At 39.5% G+C, this 14,542-nt stretch overlaps 2 protein-coding genes across 2 annotated transcripts; both read right to left on the reverse strand.

Moving 5' to 3' along the window:
* Window positions 1-59: 59 nt before the first annotated feature.
* On the reverse strand, window positions 60-1,361 carry LOC121982234 (ribonucleoside-diphosphate reductase small chain-like). The gene has a single exon (XM_042535200.1). It carries the CDS (start codon window positions 1,311-1,313, stop codon window positions 270-272), a length of 1,044 nt encoding a protein of 347 aa, XP_042391134.1. The 5' UTR covers window positions 1,314-1,361; the 3' UTR covers window positions 60-269.
* A 10,743-nt stretch (window positions 1,362-12,104) lies between these two features.
* Window positions 12,105-13,293, reverse strand: LOC121983346 (ribonucleoside-diphosphate reductase small chain-like). Its single transcript, XM_042536280.1, has one exon. The coding sequence runs from the start codon at window positions 13,247-13,249 to the stop codon at window positions 12,218-12,220; it is 1,032 nt and encodes a 343-aa protein (XP_042392214.1). The 5' UTR covers window positions 13,250-13,293; the 3' UTR covers window positions 12,105-12,217.
* Window positions 13,294-14,542: the final 1,249 nt, after the last annotated feature.

Below are 14,542 nucleotides of genomic sequence, written 5' to 3' on the forward strand. Positions count from 1 at the left end.
CATTTACAACACATTAGAATCATAGGCAGCACTAAGACAATCATTTAACATACACGATAAACTTAACAACCAGAACCAAATCATTTCCTCAAGCATTTACAACACGGTAGAATTATAAGCACACTTTATTTTGACTAATCAGATAACAAACACCCAACTTTTTACAGAGCATAACATAGATCATAGACATGTCCAAAGGCCTAAGTTTATGAGCAAAAAAAAAGCATATACATAACAGCAAAAGGTAGGAAAATACAACATGAAGCTTTTTAAAAATCCTCATCCAGCTTGAACTCATGGTTAGCTTCGTGGCTATTCAAACTCGACATCACAGAAGCCATCTGGTACTCCCCCACTCTCTTTTCAAAAAAGTTGGTCTTCCCTTGCAGCGAGATGAGCTCCATCCAGTCAAAAGGATTGCTTACCATGTACATATTTTCATACCCTAAAGCCCTTAGAAGATGATCTGCAACGAACTTAATGTACTGGCTCATGAGTTCACTATTCATCCCAATAAGGGCAACAGGAAGGGAATCACAGACAAATTCCCGCTCAATATCAACAGCGTCGGCAACGATAGACCGCACCCTTTCCTCTGAGAGCTTACTACGGAGGAGGCTATAGAGGAGACAAGCAAATTCACAATGAAGACCTTCATCACGAGATATGAGTTCATTTGAAAAGGTAAGGCCCGGCATCAATCCACGCTTCTTTAGCCAGAAGATAGCACAGAAGGAACCAGAAAAGAAAATGCCCTCGACGCAAGCAAAGGCAACGAGTCGCTCGGCAAAGGATTCGGATGATTCAATCCATCGCAGAGCCCAATTAGCCTTGCGAGCGACGGAAGGAATAGTCTCGATAGCATCGAAGAGATGCTCCTTCTCATTGTTGTCCTTGATGTAGGTATCAAGAAGAAGCGCGTACATCTCAGTGTGAATGCCCTCAATCGCCTTCTGGAAGTCATAGAAGGTGCGGGCCTCGAAGAGTTTCACCTCTTGAGAGAACCGAGCGGCAAGGTTCTCTATCACGATGCTGTCGGAGGCAGCGAAGAAGGCCAGAACACGGGAGATGAAGTGGCGCTCATCGGAGGAGAGGCGATGGTGCCAGTCCCCGAGGTCCTGCGAGAGATCAACTTCCTCCGCAGTCCAAGAAGAGGCCTGGGCCTTTTTGTATAACTCCCAAATGGACGGGTAGGCGATGGGAAAGGAACGGAAGCGTTTGGACTTCGGTGCCAACAAGGGCTCGTACTCCGCTTCTCCTCCGACGGCGGGGACGGGGGCGGCAGGGGCGAAGGAAGGTGGCACCGACGGCATGGTAGAGAACCGAATTATTCGAAAAGGAATCGGAGAGAAAAGTTGGGGTGTGATAGGGCAGAGAGAGAGAGGTGTCGAATTTATATAGAGAAGATTTCAGTGAAATTTTTTCTTAACAATTTATTTAAGAAATACTGTTAAAAAAAAAAAAAAAAAAAGAAGAGCATCTAATCGGATCTAAATTAAACTTCCTTTTTTTCGTTTTTAATTACCAAACCAAACTATTTTTTTTCAAGAAATTTGCGTTTTTGATTTGTAAATATAACAAATAATTATGTCAATGTAATATATACAAAGAAATAGATGTCTTCCATGTTTACGGTTAGCCTTTAAATTTAAGAGAATACGAGGTGGAAGTGCAAATAAATGCAGGAGGAAATGCATAACGTGATGCAATGTAATACATGTTTTTGACTAGAAGCAAATGAAATAATAAGCAAAAAGAATTAGGAGGGGGAAATTTGATAATAATACATTGAATTCAGCGAATAATTACTTTATCTCCAACGCGAGCACCGTATACAGATTTGTACATAGGAATCATTCACCAAATTAAACACAATGATTCTACGCATAAGATCATGTTATTAGAAAAAAATATGGAACCGTCACATCAACGGCCCCCTAGAGCCGGTCCCACGGATATGGAGGGAGGTAAATACAGGTACACAGCTGAAAGCGCATAGGATCATGTTATTAGGATTGGGTGACGCTGAGGGCAAATGTATTCACTTTTTACCACCATGTTATTAGTCACCAAATGTTCCTGATCTCATCCGGAAGCTGAGTCAGACAGAGGCCGACCGCGCTGTCCACGGTATTGACGAAAAGTCGTTGAAGCGCTCTGCTGACCCGGCACCTCCCGGAAGGGTTCCCACGAGCGAATGACGGGGGATGATGACTGGGATGGCGCGGCGAGGCTTCTGCACACACTCAGACGAGCCCACCTAACGTTAAAGGCCAGAAACTCGGGAAAAAGTCCCCGGAGCATGCTCTCCGACGCTCAAGTCAGGTACTTTTTCCCTAGAAGAACAGTAAAGCAGAAGGAAAAAGGTAAAAGACTGATGCGAAAAAGTGAGTGAGCGTACCTGCGTAAGGGAGAAGACCTCCCTTTTTATATGACAACGCATACTTCTGGAATCTGATGGGTGTTAGGGAATGTCGCGCATCAGAGTTTGTCTGGCGGTGAATGACACATGTCATCTTATGAGAGGCCTAAGGAAGGTTCCGTTATCATCAAGCTACAGACCGTTGACATATTCCCTGACATGCCCCAGTTATTCCCTGACAGGTGGTTATGATCCTCTAGCTTGATTGTCGTGTAGTGCTAATACTGTCCGGGTGTAAGGGGAAAAGCTCCTGATGACTGGCAGTCTGAAACTCTTTTCTTATATATCCTGCCCTGTAAATCCAGACTTGTAAGTCTCGACTTGTACATCCGTAATCACTTACCTGTAGTCCTTAATCCGCAATCCCCGATTTGTAATCCCTGCTCTGTAAATCCTGACCTGTAAGTCCGTAATCACTTACCTGTAGTCCTTGATCCGCAATCTCTGATCTATAATCCCTGCTCTATAAATCCCGACCTGTAAGTCCCAATCTGTATATTCGTAATCACTTACCTGTAGTCCTTGATCTGCAATCCCTAATCCCTGCTATGTAAATCTCGACCTGTAAGTCCCAACCTGTATATCCGTAATCATTTACCTATAGATCTTGCGTAAGTCTCGTCCTATGAACCCTGACCTGTAATCCTGATCTACATATCCCGCCTTGTATGCCCTGCCAGACCTATAAGTCCCGACCTGCTCATATCTTACCGACTTGTACTGACCTGTGTGTCTCTTACCCTATGTGTCATACCCTGTACGACCGGACGGTATTTGATGAACGGTCTTCGGCGATACACCCCTTCTCCTTTTGATTTCTAACTGCCATGTCCTCCTAACTTTGGACTACCACGTCTTTTGACTTTTGACTGTCATGTCCTCTCGACTTTTGACTATCATACCCCTTTGATTTTTGACCGCCACGCCCTTTTGACTTTTGACCATCTCGTCCACTTGACTTCTGACCGTCACGTCCCCTTGACTTCCACCTGGCTAGCTTCTCTGGGCCTACCCTTATGCACCGTATCAGTTCCCTTGGGATGGTGCAGCGGTTGAGACATGAGTTGTTATCACATGAAGTCTTGGGGTCGAAATTTGGCGTGTCCGAGCATATTTTCCCCATGTCTTAGCCGCTTACACTAATGATTAGTAACTACTCATGATTTGCCTCCTCTGTATTGGTTTAGGGACAGATTGACGGGAGTGCTAAAGATGAGCAAATTATTTTTTACCACATGTTATTAGTTGAGTTACGGTCGTGATTTCTCAAGTCTCTCTCTCATCGAATGAGTAGAGATTCTGATTAATCTTAATCCAGCGGAGATCCACCCCTTATAGGTAGAGATTGTTGTTTTATGAAGAGGCAAAGTTTATAGTAAAGGGAGGCCGGCTATATATATATATATATATATATATATATATATATATATATATATATATATATATATATATATATATATATATATATATATATATATATATATATATATATATATGGCTGCTAGTGAAGGTGCATGTCTAGAGATTGATTCTATCCTCCACATCAAATACCTTATTCAAATTAGTCTAATTGGCTGGAATGACTTGCCTAGCATGTTGGAATGAGCCATAGAACCTTATTGGCTTGTCAGCTCCTACATATTCCTCATCAAGTATTAGTCTATTTGGATTGTCCAACTACTTCTTCTACTTGTCAACTTAATTTATTAGTCTATTTGGAATGTCCATCTGCTTCTTCAGTTAATTCGACTTTACAAGGCAGTGCCCCACTCCTAATATTGGGATAGTGAGGCCGTACACTCGAGGTCGGTGGGATTCACCACTCTAATGTGAAAGATAGGGGCATTGCTTATACAGACAGACTGAAATTAATCCTATTTCTTCTGTTTGGCCACTTCAATTTGCATAATACATTTGTCCGATATATATGATTAATTGATTAGTCAAAACATAATAAGAAAAGAATATAAAATACATAAATATAAAAATACTGTGTTCTTTATCATATTTATATGCATCTTCATTATTCTATGGTATGCATTGCTCTTTAGGACCATAAGATTGATGTTTGATTTAGGAGACAAATTTTCATCTTCGTCCCTTTTAGATTTTGATTTTTTGATAATGTAACTTAAATCAAATATGTCTTTGAAGATGTTGCATGGAGTATGCACGACAGTAGTCATAAGAAACTTCAAACTTGAGTTGGCCATTATGTTTAGAAAAGACCTCAAAGATTGTGTTAACTTAAAACAAATTGTTTTGATGCATCATTTCCTTAAGCATTTACAACATCGTACATCATCTAACATCGATCATTTCCGCAAGCATTTACAACACATTAGAATCATAAGCACCACTAAGGCAATCATTTAACATACATGATAAAATTAACCACCACCGATTTGTAGATGATAGCGGGTCCCACCTAAGGAAGGTCAAAGTCATGAAAATCAGATGATGTGGAGGACGCGGTCCAGCGTATGGTCGAACGGATAAACGGGCTAGCGCATGGTCGAGCGGACCACTGAGCCAGTGCATGACCGAACAGACAAATGAACCAGCGTATGGCCAAACGGACCAATGAGCCAACACATGGCTGAGCGGATTGACATACAGTGAAACACAGGATAGCCAGAAGGAGCAACGTGCATTTGAGCCGATTGAGGATAAGTCTGTCGGTGCAGGTTGCACTAATGGTCTAACTCAAGTTTTGATAAATGACAAGTGAGTTGAGTTAGGTGTTGTTGTGACCTAACCACTTTACCAAGTGTGCAGGAGTTGACATGTCTGAGGAAGTCCAGATAGAGCAACGGGCTGACCCGATATTTAGCAAGAAGTCTAGCTAGGTCTCGGAAGAAGCTTTTAGTGGATTATCCATCGATAGGTCCGCAGGACCTGGGTCTTGGAGTAGGAGTTGTCGAAGGCTCTGAACCAAGCAAACCGCCTGTGTCTTTTATTCTTGGTTTTCTATTTTCGACTTCGTACGTATTTTCCGATGCGCGCACTAACGATTTTAAACCCGAGAAAAGTAATTTTTGAAAACCACATGATTCACCCTCCCCTCACGTGTGTATCGATCCAACAAAGCCAAGTGGAGGGCGTAAGACCGGGCTAGCTCGGGTCGGACCCGCTTGGCCCCCAAGAGACCAGGGACGAGACGTTGCGGAAGAGTACACCGGCGGACGGGAAGGAAGCATGCGGTCGTTCTAAGGGACGAGAAGCCGGAGCGAAAGACTACTCGAAGAGCAAGAGACGCAGCTAGCGAGAAGGTCAGCACGGGGTGAGACCGAGGGACGAAGACTGCGGATGAGTACACTGGCGGATGAGAAGGAAGCACGCGACGATTCTGAGGGGCGAGAAGCCGGAGCGGAAGCCTGCTCGAGAAGACCGGAAGTTGGGTTCAGGTGAGCCCTATTCCGGATGGCAGAGATCACCCAAGCGAGCGGAGTCGGAGTAGAAGACCCGGACCGAGGCGAACTGAACCGGAGCAGAGGGCTCGGACCAAAAGTCAACTTGGTTGACTTTAGTTGTCTGGGCGTTCGGATCGTCTGGGCGCCCAGAATCATTCCGGGCGCCCAAGATTGACTTTTGACCAGGATCGTATTAAACATGATCCGCTGCGTAGGGGATAAAATTTTATCCCTCCCAAGGTGCTCGGAACCCTTCGGGGCACCCCGACCAAGGTTATAAATAAAGCCTTGGTCCAGAAGCTTTCAACAAGAATAAGAATTATAATTCCAACATTTGAGTGGTTTCTATTAGAGTTGAGCTTCTAGTTTCTGCGCTGTCATTGCTATAAGAGGCTTCTCCACCTGAAGGAGTATTTAGTGCTACACTTTCTTTGGATTAACAACCATCTTAGTTGTAACCAAGTAAATCCTGATGTGCCTCTTCCTTTCTGTGTTTTGTTTTAGTTAGTTACTCTATTATATGCAAGTGTTAGTTTAAGAGTTCGAGAAAGGGTTGCTTTTCGTTTTGCAGGAATATCCAACCCCCTTCAAGCTGACCCATCAGACCAACAGAAAACCCTAGGGGGTGGTAACCCTAGGTCCTAGGGGGTGGTAACCCTAAGCGAAAAGTCTTGGCGGATCGAGTGATTCGGGCAAAACCCTAGAGTCGGGGACTCTAGGTGGAAAGTCCTGGTGTTGCGAACCAGGTGGAAGACTGGAGGAGTCATAGAGCGGGCATCCAGCGGAAAGTCCTGGAGCCTCGCGCGCTGAGCAAAAATCCAGTCGGTTTGGAGGGTCGGTCTGGCAACAGGTAAACTCTCCTGAGTGGAGTAGGTGAGGACACGCTCCCCGGTGAGGGAACAATAGGCGTCAGTTCGATCTAGGGTTTCCGGACAGTAAATCCAAAGTCAGAACTGAGCAGTCCGAAGACTGTCAAATGCTTTATTTATCATGTCTATATTGTGCTAACTTTATTTTGCAGGGTATGGTTGGTTTATTGGACTAACATATGTTGCAAGAAGTGAATTGGACATGTTTGCCTCAGATGAATAGTACCCGAGGCGCCCTCCATGGAGCTTGGAGGCGCCTCGGGCATCCTCGTCGACAGCTCCGCAACAAAGGTGTGAGGGCACCTCCATGAATCTTGGAGGCGCCATGGACGTAGGTGGAGGGCGCCCGCCGTGCGGTTGGAGGCGCCCTCGGGCGGATAAGTGGCGAAGAGTCAAAGTTTATCGACGCTGCGATTTTGGCGAGGTTGAGGACGCCCTCCATGGTGTTGGATGCACCCTCCGCAGGCTACTTAAGCCCAGTTCGAGCAGCATCCAGAAGACAATACAATTTGACAGCCCTTCTTTCGTGTGCTGCTTAAAGAACGATCCGACAAATGTATAACAAGACTCCGACGACTAGAAGCTTCAAGTTTACTGTTTTTGTTGTCGGTATAATTTTATTTCTGTTTAATCTTGTACTTTAAATTGTAAAGATTTTTCGAGCTTATAGTGATTGCCCACTGAAAGCGATCAACGATTACGGGCCTTGGAGTACGAGTCGCCACAGGCTCCGAACCAAGTAAAAACCCTTGGTGTTTGTGTTTGTTATTTAATTTTCCGTTGTGTATTACTCGAAAGTTTTCCAAAATGAACATAAAAGTCATGAACGCTATTCACCCCCCCTCCCTTTGGCGCTTTCGATCCTACAAATAAGTCAAGAACCTACAATTTGATCGATAGGTGATTTATTTCTCATTTGTTATAGTTTATACATTATAACTATATCATTTATTTATATATTAAATCTAATATATTTATTTAATTGGCAGGTTAATTCACCTTGTTTTAACTCTTTCCGTTTCTACAGTAACAACGGAACAACCATTTTCAGCTATGAAACTTGTTTAAATAACTCTTCGTAACAAGATGAGAGAAGAGTTTTTAGCAGATTCTATGGTCATCTACATCAAACGGGAGTTGGTTGTAAAAATTGATAATGATATAATAATTAATTATTTTAATTTTAAGAAGAATCTGTTGGTGTAATTTTTCTATGTCAAGGTTGGCTGGTTTGACTAAACTTGAGTTGACTCAATTTTGAATCTTGATGTTTGAGTTTTGATGTTTGGCAATATATAGAGATTGCAGATGTAATTTTTCATTTGGGGAGATTGTTGGTGTAATTTCTCTCTGGTCAAGGTTTGACCAGTTTGATGTGAAGAAAAATTAAGTAGGTCAAGGTTGACCGAATACTTGATTGGAAAGTTCTAACTAGAGGTTAGGTAAAGGCAAGTCCAAAAGAAAGGTTGACAGAAGATAAAAATCCAAGTGAGTTAGTGTTGACCGGACACTTAGTGTGAAAAGTCCTGGTGAGTGAAGGTAGGTGATGAAAAGTCTTGGTGGGTGAAGTCAGGTGAAAAGCCCTAGTGAGTAAGCTAGGCAGATGGAAATCCTAGTGAGTGAAACTAGGTGATGAAAAGTCCTGATGAGTGAAGCTAGGCAGATGGAAAATCTTGGTGAGTGAAGTCAGGTGAAAAGCCTTAGTGAGTGAAGTTAAACAGTAAGAAAGTCCTGGTGAGTGAGCAGACAGATAAAAATTCAGGTGGGTCAAAGGTTGACTGGATGTCTGGTGATGGGATATCCAAGTAGGTCAAGGCTGACCGGACACTTGACATGAGATGGTAAGTCCAAGTGGGTCAAGGTTGACCGGACACTTAGCACGAGGAGAAAAGTCCAAGTGAGTCAAGGTTGACCAGACACTTGGCACGAGATGGTAAGTTCAAGTGGATTAAGGTTGATCGGACACTTGGCACAAGAAGAAAAGTCCAAGTGGATCAAAGAATTGACCAGATACTTGGTGAAGAAATCCCAACAGGTCAAAATTGACTAGATGCTAGGCAAGGAGGAGTTCCAATAGGTCACGGTTGACCGGATATTGGGGAAGGAACCCTAGGACTCGAGTTCAGGAGTTAGGGTTGCTGAATCGCTTAGGATAAGCGATTCAGCAGGCTATAATCGATTACTGCATGCTTAATCGATTAAGCTAGTTTTACGCGAGTGCACAGAGAGGTGCCTAATCGATTAGGTGCATCTTAAACGATTAGGGCAATCGTTTAAGAGGCTTTCTCGCGTGAACAGAAAACTTCCTAATCGATTAGCCTAATCAATTAGGAAAGCATAATCAATTAGGGTAATCGATTACGCTTGAAAACTAGCCGTTATGAGCTCGATAAAAGGGTTTTGGCATGCACTATTTCATTGTCTCTTATCTCCCACACTCTTCACTGAGCTTAGATCATCACAACCAATTTTTGAAGCTTCTTGGAGACAAGTCTTGTTGCACTTCCAAGGTCAAGAAGCATACCCAAGCAAGAAGAAAAAGCTAGCTAGGGTTTCATTTGTATAAATCTTGTAAGATTTGTATTGTACTAGCTTCCCTTTTATTCTTGTTGTGTTGTGAGTTTATATGTGGTTTCTCTACCTCCAGAGTGTTTCCGAGAATGAGTGTATTCATATGAATATGTGATAGTTAACTATCAACATCCCAATGTTTCTAGCTAGTGAGAAACAACTGCTTGGCCGAACCAAGGAGTATAATCCGTGCTAGTCTTATAGAATTGATGATGTATGAATGCATCAATTCAACGACTAGAGAAATTCCAATACGTTCATAATTGCACATGTAGAGATAACCACAAGTTGTGATCCAATCACAAATTCTCTCTTACAATGAATTGTATTGCGGACATTCAGTAAATGAGTTTAAGACTATTCAAACATATAATATGCATTCAAATAATGAATCTATATTTATCAAATAAATAGTAAAAATAATAAGACGATTGTCTTAGGACATCCCTCCAAACCTAACATTTTTCACTCTATGCTATAATTTTGCATGTATTGAATATTAAATATTTTTGTTATATAGTTTTAAAAAATTAATAATCATATTTTTTTGTTTATATTTTTGAATTATTTAATTTATTATAACTCGACCGTTAGCCCCTGGTAAATTTAGATCATGGCTACACCCCTAGCCGACGAAATCTTCCACTGGAGTTACGACCATGATTTCTTGAGTATCTTTCGGATGTGATGAGCAGAGATTCTGATTCACCTTAATCCAGTGGAGATCTATCCCTTATAGGTAGAGATTGTTTTACGAAGAGGAAAAGTTTGTAGTAGAGGGAGGCCGGCTTATGTAGTATTGGTATACAATGTGTTGTTGGACCTAAATTAATGTATATATTATGGCAAAAGGTGAATATGTTCGTCTCTGGCGTCCCCGTCAATCCGTCCCAAGGTCAACACGGAGGAGGTAAATCACAGACGGATACTATGCGGGCTACTAGCCTTTGGAATAGTGACTAGCACATAAGGGAGGTATTTTATCTCGACTTTGTCGAGATTTAAACTCCAGACTTCATGATAGTAAAACACCTCATATGTTAACCACTAGATTATTCCGAGAAAACTAAATTAATATATAGATGGTGCTCTACCCGTTGGCTATTTCTATCGTAATTGAGATGCATAAGCCATGGCTGCCGGTGGAGATGCATGTCAAGAGATTGATCTTATCCACCACATCAAATACGTTATTAAGTTAGTCTTATTAGCTGAATGACAACCTAGCATGATGGAATGAATCATGGAACCTTGTTAGCTCGTCGGCTACATGTTCCTCGTCAACTAGTAGTCTATTTGGATTGTCCATTTGCTTGGTCACATCAATTTGCACGATGCAATTGCACATGTTTGATCAACTTGCCAGACCGATTAGTCAAAACATAATAAGAAAAGAATATAAAATACATAAATATAAAACTACCGTGCTCTTTCGAAAATATTTCATCTCCCGACCCATTAGATTTTGATTTTTTGATAATATAACTTAAATCAAGTATGTATTCAAAGATGTGGCATGAAGTAGGAACAACCACCACCAAATCATTTCCTCGGGCATTTACAACACAGTGGAATTATAAGCACTTTATTTTGACTAATTAGTTAACAAACACCTAACTTTTTACCGGGCATAACATAGATCATAGTCATGTCCAAAAGTCTAAGGGTGCGTTTTATTCAAAATTATTCTTGATAATCTTAATTATCTATTCAAGGTTATCAATAAAAATCTTACTTGGTTTAAGTATTCGATGATTCCCTAGTAATATTCCATGTCCGACACGTCAGCAAAAGGGTCATGCAACCTGGAATCGGAAAACCTCAGAAAACTAAGGGGGCGTTTGGTACGCGCGTTTTCCATTTTCATTTTCTGGAAAACGCGCGTTTTCTGGAAAATGGTGTTTGGTTTGCGTTTTCCGCGCGCGTTTTCTAAAAAATTGGCTATCGTTTTCTAGAAAAACAGAAAATGACAAAAAGTCGTTTTCTGTTTTCTAGAAAACGCGCGTTTTCCAGAAAATGAAAATGAAAATGGTGCAAACCAAACGCACCCTAAGGGTGCGTTTGATTTGCCTCATTTTCATTTTCATTTTCATTTTCTGAAAAAACGTGCGTTTTTCATTTTTTAGAAAATGATTTTTACGCATTTTTCGTTTTCTTAGAAAACACTCTCATTTTCTTAAAAATGAATGTGGAAAATGCAAACCAAACGCGTTTTCTATTTTCTCAGAAAATGAAAATAGAAAACATCATGGAAAACGTAAACCAAACACCCCCTAAGATTTTTCTTGATTCCGGGGTTAACGAATTTTTTTTACCAAAAATACCCTCCGATAAGAAAAAACATGGAAAAAAGAGAAAAAATGTAAAAAAAATAAAAAATGTTTAAAAAATTTTAAAATTTTTAAAAATAAATAATTTTAAAAAATAGAAATTAAAAATTTTAAAAAATTTAAAAATTTAAAAATTTTAAAAATTTAAAAATTTTAAAAATTTTAAAAATTTTAAAAAATAAAAGATAAAAAATTTAAAAATTTTAAAAATTTAAAAAATAAAATAAATAAATAAAAATAAAAATTTAAAAAATATAAAAAATATAAAAATATAAATATAAATAATATAAAAAATATAAAAACATTAAAAAAATAAAAAACACATAAAAAGTAAAAAAATATATCAGAAAAAGAAAAGTAAAAAAACATAATAAATAATAATAATAATAATAATAATAATATGTATAATTGATTTTGTAATTGAGGGTAATATGGTAAAATATTAAACTAAGTATTCATTAAAACCTTCAAACAAACAAGTTTAGTTGAACCAAATAACATTTGATTATGTTTTATTCCCCATAATCTAAATTATGTGATTATTTAGTAATATAAATATGATAACTTAAATCAAACGCACCCAAAGTGTAGAAAAATACAACATGAAGCTTCTTAAAAATCCTCATTCAGCTTGAACTCATGAATAGCTTCGTCGCTATTCAAACTTGACATCGCAGAAGCCATCTGGTACTCCCCCACTTTCTTTTCAAAAAAGTTGGTCTTTCCTTGCAGCGAGATGACCTCCATCCAGTCAAAAGGATTGCTTACCATGTACATATTTTCATACCCTAAAGCCCTTAGAAGATGATCTGCAACGAACTTAATGTATTGGCTCATGAGTTCATTGTTCATCCCAATAAGGGCAACAGGAAGGGAATCACAGACAAATTCCCGCTCAATATCAACAGCGTCGGCAACAATAGACCGCACCCTTTCCTCTGAGAGCTTACTACGGAGGAGGCTATAGAGGAGACAAGCAAATTCACAATGAAGACCTTCATCACGAGATATGAGTTCATTTGAAAAGGTAAGGCCCGGCATCAATCCACGCTTCTTTAGCCAAAAGATAGCACAGAAGGAACCAGAAAAGAAAATGCCCTCGACGCAAGCAAAGGCGACGAGTCGCTCGGCAAAGGATTCGGATGATTCAATCCATCGCAGAGCCCAATTAGCCTTACGAGCGACGGAAGGAATAGTCTCGATAGCATTGAAGAGATAGTCCTTCTCATTGTTATCCTTGATGTAGGTATCAAGAAGGAGCGAGTACATCTCAGAGTGAATGCCCTCAATCACCTTCTGGAAGTTATAGAAGCTACGGGCCTCGAGGAGTTTCACGTCTTGACAGAACCGATCGGCGAGGTTCTCTATCACGATGCCGTCGGAGGCAGCGAAGAAGGCCAGAACACGGGAGATGAAGTGGCGCTCATCGGAGGAGAGGCGATGGTGCCAGTCCCCGAGGTCCTGTGAGAGATCAACTTCCTCCGCGGTCCAATAAGAGGCCTGGGCCTTTTTGTACAACTCCCAAATGGACGGGTAGGCGATGGGAAAGGTACAGAAGCGTTTGGAGTTCGCAGCCAACAAGGGCTCGTACTCCGCTTCTCCTCCGACGGCGGGGATGGGGGCGGCAGGGGCGGAGGAAGCCATGGAAGAGAACCGAATTATTCGAAAAGAATCGAAGAGAAAAAATTGGGCGTGATAGGGCAGAGAGAGAGGTGTCGAATTTATATAGAGAAAATTTCAATTAAATTTTTTCTCAACGATTTATTTAGGAAATACTGTTTTTTTCTTAAAAAAAAAAAGCGCATCTAATCGGATCTAAATTAAAAACTTTCCTTTTCTTTGATCAATTAACAAGTAAGCCCGCTAAAATTTAAAAATTAAATCCAACAATTATGAGCATATGTTACGAAAGCTCTTGAACTTCAGTAAATATAAAATATTTTATTTATAAGACAAAATACTTATGACATCATTTTTATAACGATTAACCTAAACTTATCAACTTAATGTATCAAAGTACATAAAATAAAATAATTAACATCGAGCCAATTGAGTAAGTAATTAATTGGGTGGACAAGCCAATTAGGGAAGGTAGACTAGTCAGAAGTCATGACAAACTAGCCAATCGAGCATTGAGGTTAGTGGATTGATGGTATCATACTAATTAAACATGTATGCTAATATATGAAAATTTAAATGATTTTATTTAATTTTAAATGAGATCATATTCAAATATTCAATTTCAATTGACTCGATCAATTACGTAGGATTTTTGGTATTAAAATTCCTTCTAAGTTGACCATAGCCAAGTTCGTTACTTGACTTTATTATCATTTTTACGATGGCCAAGTAAAGGTGATATTATTTCGGTTTATTGGGCTAATTTCATTGATTTGTAGCAAGGTAAATATTCTTTTAGATTTTTAATTTAATTGGTACAACTAGTTTAAAAATGGAAAGTTAATAAATAAATTATTATTTGACTAACAAGTGTAGCTCAAGGCATAGGCCTATGCCTAGGATCCCAATTTTATTAGGGCCCATTAATTAATTAATTAATTGAAGATATTGAAAAAAATTAAATTGGATCATTAATATTAATTAATTATAAATGTTAATTTATTAATGATATCTTATTAATAAATTCATTATCTATTCTACTTCTATTTATACATTACACTATCTTTATTTCTACATTAATTGTCTTCCATAATTTTATATGAAATTCTATTCTACCTTAAATATAATCCATTTCTTAATTGACATATTTCTTATTTTATTATTATTACTATTATTTTACAATTAGTAATATTATTCTATTCAATTATATGTTTACTTTTTTCTCACCGAGATGATACTATCAGAGAACGTTCTTCTCCTCCCTTGCTGATAATATTTTTTCCTTGCTCTTTCTGTTTTTTCCTCATAATAACATGA

The sequence above is a fragment of the Zingiber officinale genome, chromosome 5A (genome assembly GCF_018446385.1).
Source record: "Zingiber officinale cultivar Zhangliang chromosome 5A, Zo_v1.1, whole genome shotgun sequence".
Classification (NCBI taxonomy): domain Eukaryota; kingdom Viridiplantae; phylum Streptophyta; class Magnoliopsida; order Zingiberales; family Zingiberaceae; genus Zingiber; species Zingiber officinale.

Coding starts and splice junctions, on each gene's coding strand:
- LOC121982234 (XM_042535200.1), bottom strand. CDS start 1,313: ATGCCGTCGGTGCCACCTTCCTTCGCCCCTGCCGCCCCCGTCCCCGCC.
- LOC121983346 (XM_042536280.1), bottom strand. CDS start 13,249: ATGGCTTCCTCCGCCCCTGCCGCCCCCATCCCCGCCGTCGGAGGAGAA.